The 10123-nt window shown below is 42.4% G+C and overlaps 2 protein-coding genes across 5 annotated transcripts in view; both read right to left on the bottom strand.

Annotated features, from left to right (window-relative positions):
* LOC118374413 (paired box protein Pax-3-like) overlaps positions 1-729 on the bottom strand; it is a 48373-nt gene extending 47644 nt beyond the window's left edge. For all 4 annotated transcript variants that reach the window (XM_035760829.2, XM_035760826.2, XM_035760828.2 and 1 more), the window contains exon 1: positions 271-729. In XM_035760829.2, the coding sequence (XP_035616722.1) occupies positions 271-355 (85 nt within the window). In that variant the 5' untranslated portion in view covers positions 356-729. The remainder of the gene's footprint in view (positions 1-270) is intronic.
* Positions 730-7587: 6858 nt separating this feature from the next.
* Positions 7588-9893, bottom strand: LOC127927875 (E3 ubiquitin-protein ligase RNF182-like). The gene has a single exon (XM_052514668.1). It carries the CDS (start codon positions 8491-8493, stop codon positions 7732-7734), a length of 762 nt encoding a protein of 253 aa, XP_052370628.1. The 5' UTR covers positions 8494-9893; the 3' UTR covers positions 7588-7731.
* Positions 9894-10123: the final 230 nt, after the last annotated feature.

The raw sequence follows: 10123 nt of genomic DNA on the forward strand, positions 1-10123 counted from the left end.
TTAAAAAGAACATTGAAAAATAAAACATGAAAAGAACATTACAATTGAATTGTGTTACTTCTCAATGTTGCGTGTCAATCCGAAAGTTTAAATATGTTTTTACAATTGGATACAACCAAGTTTCTGTTTAGGAGCTGGGCTATGGTGTAAGATACAATATTTAATTCACAGAGTTTCCTATATTAATAATCGCTCTTTAATTATTACACATCGAAGCCCAAATCTTCCCACAAGCAGTGCTCAAAAAGTTGTTTCGACTTTTGATTTTACCTTCTAGTGGGAAGCCACTGTGGGGGTAGTTCTGCGCCAGCATGGGGCGCATCATCCTTGGTATTGCCCCAGCCAACGCAGTCATACCTCCACAACCCTATGCCTTCTGTTAACCTCCCGCCAGAGAAGAGAACCGGGAGCTGCCGACGATGGAGCTTGACCAGTGGGTGAAATTATGAGTAAAAATGCTCTGTATTCCAGTTCGTGGAAGATTAGCCTTGATAGGGTAGCCACTGGACTAGACAAGAACCAGCGTCCTGGCAGAAAAAAAACACTCGCGACTCCCGAAAAAAAGAGCCCAAGTTACCCAACCAAGAAAAACTGGAGGTAGACTTCTGAAGAGTGCGCCTATGCCTTGATGTTTAACCAGTCTAGAGGCACTGTGGAATCTGTGATGTCATCAAGAATCATGCAAGTGATGTTGTCGCTGTTGTTGTTGACAGACGTTCAGAGCGAGGGAAGATGGTCAAAACCCAGAGGAACATTTATTAGTTGTGCTGTACTTCTTTCACATCAGTGATCCAGGCTATATGATTGGTTTAGAGGAGGCAGACTCGGCTATTGGGCCTGCGTAATGATTGGCTGACAGTGCAGGAAACTTTATTCAGTTGTTGTCAGAGACGTTGCTCGGGAAAGAACTGAGGAACGGTCTTTCATCATCCCATTGACAGATGTGACATCACTTCAGATCATAAGTTCACACACAGATATTGATTAACTATACATATACGTGTAGTTTTAGATGTTGCAGTATTGATTCGTCACTCAACATACAACAGTGTTTCATTTAAGGTATTATTTTCCTAGAACCATGCACCCATTTGTTCTCACCCCATGGCCTGAAGATAAGACAGATGCAGCAAAAGTTAGTGCACCTCGAGGAATTTATTGTCGCTTTTAGATTGCGCACTACCAACAGGAGAGACGTCTGACGGGGACTGCCGCCCCAGCAGGGTACGACGCCAGGAGAGCAGTAAAGAACGTCTGCTCTGCTGACAGAGACCTTACTATTGTGTTGTCGGGTATTTATTTATAGTTGCCTTGCCAGTTGAAAAGACACTTGGTAAGGCAATCGCACAAGGAAGGGCCATTGCAGTCTTTCTTTCTTTCTCTCTCTCTCTCTCTCTCTCTCTCTCTCTCTCTCTCTCTCTCTCTCTCTCTCTCTCTCTCTCTCTCTCTCTCTCTCTCTCTCTCTCTCTCTCTCTCTCTCTCTCTCTCTCTCTCTCAATTCAAATCTGTCTCTCTCTCCCTCCAAGTTTGGCTGCAGTGCAGGGAATTATAGAAGTCAAACCATGCTCTTTCGAGCTCCCCTATCAATAAAAGGGCAGAGGTTCATTCCCCACCTTTGAATTCAGACAAAACCCCTCTTCCCTCCACTGTCCATCTAAAGGAGCAACGGTTCATTCCCCACCTTCAGACAAAACCCCTCTTCGCTCCACTGTCCATCTAAAGGAGCTCAACTCTACTTGCTTAGCAGCATGTTTGCTTTTAAGTTTAATTTCTTCAGTCCCAGGAGTAGAAAGAGTAACACACACGTATTAAAATGTTGTCTTTTTATGGTCTTTTGGATGGAAATGGTATTTGGATGATGTTGGAGTAAGCATGTCATTTTTTAGTCATACATTCATCCCATGGCCTTGTTTTATTATTGTCTGATATTTTCAATAAGTTCAATAAGTAACATTAACATCCTCTTCGTCTATTTGGTGAAAAATGTAGGCCTATAATTGATTGTTTTGTAAGCGTTTTCTTCAAATATCACCCGTTTTATATGTCCTCCATAAAGTGGTGCATGCGCGTGCGGTGCAGAAGCACAGAGGTCGTTACCCATTCAGGTGCAAAGGTGCGCTGTAAACCGGATTAGCTCGCCCACCGTGGCAAGAGGTGACCTTTGACGCGGGACCTGAGGGCATATTGTACATTTACAGGCTAAATCGACATTTAAATATTGACACTGTTATTAGGGCCTCCGTGATATTTATAATATGCATAATGTAGCCTAGATAATACCAATAACAAATAGGCCTATGCTTCCTGCTACTACCAGTATCCTTGCTAATAACAGCTACAGAAGAGTTTTGACCAAATTGATGTTGAAGACGTGCTACTTCCTCTCCGGATTTTGGAAATGTGCATTTAGACTACTGTTTTGAGGATTGTTTTGTTTTTTTAATGACGAAAAGGTTATTCTGAAACGTGTGCCCTTGTAACGGTATTTGAAGGATTTCACGCTCCACGTGACGTATTACCTGAAGTTACAGCCACTGTTTGGAAGGCACCTGATGTTCCAAGTCTTTATGTCTTTACCTCCACCTCTCCAACCCATAAGGTCACCTGGGAGAAAATAGTATGTCTTTACCTCCACCTCTCCAACCCGTAAGGTCACCTGGGAGAAAATATTGTCTTTACCTCCACCTCTCCAACCCGTAAGGTCACCTGGGAGAAAATATTGTCTTTACCTCCACCTCTCCAACCCGTAAGGTCACCTGGGAGAAAATATTGTCTTCACCTCCACCTCTCCAACCCGTAAGGTCACCTGGGAGAAAATATTATGTCTTTACCTCCACCTCTCCAACCCGTAAGGTCACCTGGGAGAAAATATTGTCTTTACCTCCACCTCTCCAACCCGTAAGGTCACCTGGGAGAAAATATTATGTCTTTACCTCCACCTCTCCAACCCGTAAGGTCACCTGGGAGAAAATATTATGTCTTTACCTCCACCTCCCCAACCCGTAAGGTCACCTGGGAGAAAATATTATGTCTTTACCTCCACCTCCCCAACCCGTAAGGTCACCTGGGAGAAAGTATTATGTGTTTACCTCCACCTCTCCAACCCGTAAGGTCACCTGGGAAAAAATAGGGCACAACGGGGAGATCGAACGTAAGCACTATCATACTTCTCTTATGTACGCAGAAAATATGTATCCCACTAGATGGCCTAAATAACATTAGCCTCTTTCGTACCTTTGAAAATACACGTAAAATGTTGTCTTTCTGTTAGAACGCGCGTGGACAATAGCTTCGCGCGGGGGAGAAAATAGGCAGGGGAAACGAGGGTCCTTTCACGTGCTAAAGAGCAGATTATTGACATTCACTGAACCCTTAGGAGGAGGGAAACAATTCAATTAAATTAATATTAGTTTTGTCAATTGACTTCACAATTGACTTCACATTAAATAGCCTATTTGAACAAGGGAAATGGTCAAATATTGATGACTAAAAATATTATAATAGCCATTGATGTATTGCTTTATACTTCCCTCAACAACCTATGTATTTAATCTACCATTTTTACAGATCAATTCTATGGGATGAAAAGGTATATTGGCACATGCCAATATGAAGTTGCTGGTGAGAACACGTTATAAAGAATGAAATGATCACATTGATGATGATTGGATGCATGAAAGGCACAACGATCATTTGTGACAATTTTCCTAAATATAAATATTTTAGTTTAAGAACATAAAATGTAACATTTTAGTGAAACGATAGGATGTTTTACTTTACACATAATAGTGTCATCCCTCTTGGACATTCTGGCAAAACATTTGTCTTACATTTACCAACGTTGCGATTTCGGGGGTCATTCAATTTATTGAAACTGGATATTGTACCCTAAAAAAGTGACAGGAACGAAGGAAAACAGAGACCAATGATGCATACCTCGGCCTTCTTGAAAGCAACACAGAATCTCCGTGTCTAATCCATTACCGGGAATGAAATTCAAAGTCAGAAATGTCGCTTGATGAGAAGTAAATTAGTTGCATCAGGTATACAGAGTCGGAGGCAAATCTATAAAAACGTATTTGTCCAATATTTATTTACTTATTTATTAAGGCTATAGATCAACAATTCACAACAACAAAAAACAAGATATGCATATCGAATGAAGATATCGAATTAAGATATGCATATAGGCTAACTAGAAGATTGACCTCCGAGATGGTTATAAAGTAAAGCTATATAAAAGCATGCCTAACTATGTCTCTAGATGTTTTACAGTGTTTATCATTAAATACATGTTGATATGAAATATAAAGTGACCATATTATGATTTATCAAATAATTCGTTTGATTTGATGCTAAATGTTGGAATTTGGGGATGTTGTAATTATGTTCACTTGAAAAAAAGAGAAGGAGAACCACACATTCTAGGAGCTCAGATGCAATAATTTAATAAACGAAAAACCAACGTTTCCAAAGACAAGCTGTCTTCATCAGGGTTATTCAATTATTGCATCTGAGCTCCTAGAGTGTGTGGCTCTCCTTCTCCTTTTCAAGTGTTCTACTCCGCTTGCCAGCACCTCGCCTAAACAGGTGTGCGTTTCTTGCGCTGACAAGTGGGGATATGGGAACGCAAATTATGTTTAATCAAACAGAAAATGTGGAGCGAGGAATAGGATAGTTGGTTGGTAAGAGAGGGAGGGGGCTTTAGCAAATTCAAAAACTTTTGAGATGTTATCACCACATCCTGTAAAACAAGGGTGTCAAACTTCTGGATCTGGGCCGCATATACTACCAGCTTTTCATCCGTGCATAAAGGTCTAGACAATTCAATTGACCTGCGAGAATTATGGTAAAAATAAGAAAGATGGAAGGAAAACAAGGGAAGGGGAGAATTAATGGATATTGGGAAGCTCGTCTAACTCCCTCGTCTAACTCCCATCTCTCTCCCTCTCATGTTAACCAGGAGGTGGCGGTAGAGGTGCCCTGCAGGATTTTTCTTTAGTTGCAAATTTTTTTACAAAAACAGCAGTGTCAAAATGACAGTATGAATGTTGATACAGCGAATGCTCTATGTGCAATCTATAACTTAAAATGTTATTTGGTTGTCCCTATAGGATAACCCTTTTTGGTTCCAGGTAGGTAATAATTTGCTCTTAACTGACTTGCCTAGTTAAATGAAGGTTAAATACAAAATCTACTAGTGCTAGCAGATACCCATTGACCTCCAGTCATTGTGCCTCTACCTTCCTTTATACTGGACACAGACATAAAAATGGTATCCACAAGTCTGATTCTGGGGAAGTAGGTAAAGGGCATCATTGCCAACATTCTAACCTTTCCCTATGTATTCTTTACTGACATGCCTATCATCATGTCTAATTTCAACGTTTTAAGAGAAAGGATCATTGCACAAAACTGTACTGTTTTATTTAATACTGAACTGTGTTAAACAGCACATATCTAACATTTATCTGTGCAAATACATTTTAGTACCTTAACAACAACAACGTTTTCAACAAACTCAAAAACATCCAACTTTTCTTTTTAAAATTCATAATTAATGAATACAATAATAGACCATATACAGTATATAAACTCTTTACTTGTGTCAAATAAGAGGGTGAAAGTGCATCTTCTAAAGGTTATACTGACAGTCTAACAGGTTGATTGAAGCAGGTGTGGCCATCTTTAGAGCTCAGGCCCATAATCATGTTTGGTTGTGAGGCAATGTTAAAGTGAATTTGTTAGGGCAGTAAGTACTTAAACATAACTTGCGTATATCCCAGCCATCTCCTATGTGAATATTATTTATGTGAATCCTAAAAGACACGTCTTTAGGAAGAGGGCCCAACAGTGTCTGTTCTACACAGAGCACGTACAGTAGAAAGTAAATACAAAACTAAATTGCTTCAGGGCTGTGTAAATATAAGCCTTGTGGTCTACAGTAGTACTGTTGGGATTATTTATCCTTCTATAGTAGTTAAGTGTTTGATTAATATCATTGATTGTACTGAGAGTCCAACCATCAGTCTCTGATTATAGGGAAACCAGTGCAGCACAGCAGGCCCTGATTTCAATGCCCCTGGTCTATTGACTAATATTGACAAATCCAATCCCTCTCATTTTAGTCTCTCAGTTCCATAGGCATTGCAAAAACTGTGCCTCAGACCTTGAGGACCCTACTCCATCCTCATGGCAACTCTCTCAATATGGCCCTGATGATCCCCGACCATACAGGCGTAACAGTTTAGCTTCCGTCCCTCTCCTTGCCCCTACCTGGGCTCGAAACAGGGACCCTCTGCACACATCAACAACTGCCTCCCATCGTTACCCATCGCTCCACAAAAGCTGCGGCCCTTGCAGAGCAAGGGGAACAACTACTTCAAGGTCTGAGACTGAGTGACGTCACCGATTGAAACGCTATTAGCTCGCACCCCGCTAACTAGCTAGCCATTTCACATCGGTTACACAGGCAACAGGCCAGAGGAATCTGTTTGCTTTGGAAACCTGTCAAGCACATGGCAATTAAAGATGCACTCCAGAGCTTTTGTATCATTTCAGCCAGGAGTTTTGAAAGTGGTGCTCACCAGCCGAAACGGATCTGTTTTTGTGTAGCCTACTACGTCATCCAATTGTGTAGAATGTCATCTATTTCCTGTGACTGTTACAAATCACATGTGTGCCATATGTTAGGAATTTGCTGTGCTTTAGATCCTGGAGTGCATCTTCAACCACCTAAAGAGAGGGGTAAATTAGCGCCTCAATCGAAAATGGAGGAAATGCCTACTCCCTTCTTCAAGGTTCTCATCAATGATCTGAAGTGAATGACAACAAGACTCAAAGCAATATGGTGGGAAGGAACCTAGCTTTCACCTTCACTGTCTGTCAGACCGGTGGCAATGATCAGTCGACAGGCAGGAGGAAGGGAAGAGGATACTTTCAGAGGCCTGGAAGATGATGATGATCTGACTACCCAGGCACAGAAAGGCCAGGGGGATGTACACATGTGTACAGTAGGCCTACAAACGGAGACCTTTTAAAATAGGAATGTAGCAAGCACCTGTTCTCTAGAACTATTCTTGGTAACCTAAACACCATGTCAATTTAAATAGCGGTAAGGACACCTCTCATATCTTCACAGACACTGTACTATTTACACATCTTACATGAGTGACTTGTCAATTACATATATTAGTGACTTCTCAAATGAGTGGGCATGTTATAGGCATGATACAAAATCTCAAACTATTCATGTGGAATTGTGTAGCCCACACTACAATAACATGGGCAGGTGCGTCTTTGAGATGCATGGGAGGGAGGACAGGTTTTCATGCAGTGAGAGGCATAGTGATGTATACTTTTCAGGAAACTGTTATCAAACCACAGTCCTCAACTCAATCAACCAGCAATCAACCAGTCCGTTCTGGGAGCGACAGGCAGTTCATTTAGGTCTCAGGCAAGGTTACCCATCATCATAGAAACCTGCCATAGGTAGACATACAAGTGCCTGTATGAATGTATCAATGGTAGGCTACTGTAGGCTTAGTACTCAATAAGCAGATGAAGGAGTTTACATGGTGCTTGCTATATCCTACTGTTAAAAGGCCATTCTGGACAATGTTTATTTCAACAACAACAAGTGAAGGGAGGGAGGGACATTATGCTAGTATACAGCAGTATTTACGTAATCACACACACATCACATTATCATCATGATTAGCATCTTCATCATCAGGCGTTCCTCCTATTCGTTCCAGACGAGCGGCCTGACTCGTGATCTGGTCTATATTTTAACCAGCAGATCAGCCACGTGACGACCACCGAGAACATGGCTAGGATGCTGGCCACAGACAGGCAAATGGGGCCCGCGGGCGAGGGCGGGTTGCTGTGACTGTGCACGAAGATCAGGCCCATGAAGAGCAGAACCAGCATGGACAGAAAGGAGAATATCACACACACACAGCCCGTAGTCAGGGCAACCCGCTTGCAGCTCTGACAGCTGTCATAGCGCACGGAGTCCTGGGAGAGGGTAGTAGCGGTGGACAAGGTGGTGGAGGGGGTAGCTTGGCTCGTGGACGCCCCCGATGCCTCCTCGCGCCTGAGGGCGACGAGTGCGGGGTGCAACGGAGGAGGGTAGAGGGGCAAGGCATCCTGAGGCAGAGGGTCAGAGTCAATGTACAATGGGAAATCCTCCGTTACCTTGGTATTATTGGGCAGGTTTTGTATCCGATAGTCCGGCACGGGCGTCCTGTGGCGACATATAGGGCAGCTGATTCGCCATGGACGCTCCTCGCGGAGATGGAGAGTGTTCAGGCACTCCTCGCAAAATGTATGCAAGCATTCTAAAATCTTGGGTGCGCGACGGTCAAGGTCGAAATAATTGTAACATATTTTGCATTCATACTCCTCGTATGGGAACGCTATCTCCAGCCCGCGCGTGGGTTCCGCTCCACTGGATGCTGAATCTACCTCTGCCATGTCATCTCTCGCCATTCACATTCTCTACGAAGACAAAGGAGCCTACAGGCAGAGATGTAGATAACAGTGTTCGTCTATCTCCCGTTCATAAAAGCGCCATCATCTCGTTGATGAATTGTATAGCCTACGTTGATATTGTTGATATATTTGGATAATCCCCACGACGTCAAAAAATTAAATCCAGGCGTCACCCGTCATCACCAGTGTTCAGATCCGCTCGTTAAATATGAAATGGGTATCATTTTACGCTTCGGGGTGTGGGAATCGGTGATGTAATGCTCGTGATGACCCTTCGATGCGAGGGTTGGGGTTAATCCACCGGAGTGATCTATGCTCAGCCCGCAGAGAGAGGAGACAGTAAGGCGACGATCGACACACAGTTCATGGTTGTTATCTTTCCTCTCGGTTGATCGAAACCGCCCGGGTTGATAGGGGAGGACAATAGACACTGTTTTCAGCCCTCTCTGGGAGTCAGAACGAGAGGCGATGTAGAGATAACAAAGTCCGCCGCCATCATGCCATTTAGAAGGGATGCGCCATAATTAAATCAAAACATCTCATGAGTTCAAACGATAGACTCTGTCAAAAAGGCAAAGTTGAAAGGTCCACTGTGACATAAACTGTGTTCATATAATATGTGCTCTTATTGTTTTGTTTAATATCCTCCTTCATTTTTGTCCTCTCCAGTGGTCATCCGTTCTTGGTCCGCATCTCTGAGGCCACACAAGCTACTGTATAAGTCCTGTTGTCCATTTGAGAGGACATTCTGGGCTTTTCAGTGATATCGTATGTGTGGGGGTGTGACTTTGAAAACTTTAACTTCCTGGTTCTAAAAAAACGTGTCTACCATTAAAATTAAAACATGTGATGGACATTTGAAAAGAAGTGCGTGTGGGCTAATTATTGATGATACTTTTTATGAGTTTGATATTCAAATTGTTTCTGGTAGGCCTAAGTGTAAATCTCAGCAACAGTTAAGTGAGGTGTCAGGACTGTGTAAAAAAAAAGCACATTAAATGAGAACGCTAAATACGAGGTTATCAAGAAATATCCTCTGTAGTGGACTTCCAGATGCCACAACTATGTGTTTTATCTACTGTACCTATTGACTGTAATCAAAGACGTCCAGTATGAAGATAGGCTGATCACACTTGTAGGCGACGTCATGCGTAGAAACACTTCATCCTAATGGTTGTCTCGCGCCAATCTGCGCTTGTGCAGACAGTCAAATCAAAGGCACGCTTTCAATATAAAGTTGTTTTGACGAAAATGAAAACGTGTCAATTTGTCACTTTCACGATGTTGGAGTTCAACTACTTAAAACATTGGCTCGAATCTAGGATGTGCCTTTAGAGATCGAGAAAACTGTTCGCTTCCCCCATTGACTTCTCAAACCCCTGGCCTGTTCTGTTTGGACTGTTTCCCAAGCTTTTCCGGAAGTCTCGCGATGTTGCGCCTCTTGATTTAGAAACTGTGTTGTAATGTAACGTATGTCCTAACGAGCACTACAGAGGACAATTTTGCACTTACAATAAAACAGAAATAACAATATTCTCGGTAACATGTTTTTATTTCACCCCAAACACTTATGTCATGTAAAAAAAAAACTAAAACAATCGCAAACTTTTTTTGTCGCCCCCCACCC

Source organism: Oncorhynchus keta, chromosome 1 (assembly GCF_023373465.1).
Source record: "Oncorhynchus keta strain PuntledgeMale-10-30-2019 chromosome 1, Oket_V2, whole genome shotgun sequence".
NCBI classification, from domain to species: Eukaryota; Metazoa; Chordata; class Actinopteri; order Salmoniformes; family Salmonidae; genus Oncorhynchus; species Oncorhynchus keta.

What these genes read in the sequence shown, in the direction of transcription:
- LOC127927875 (XM_052514668.1), bottom strand. Translation starts at nt 8,493, where the DNA reads ATGGCGAGAGATGACATGGCAGAGGTAGATTCAGCATCCAGTGGAGCG.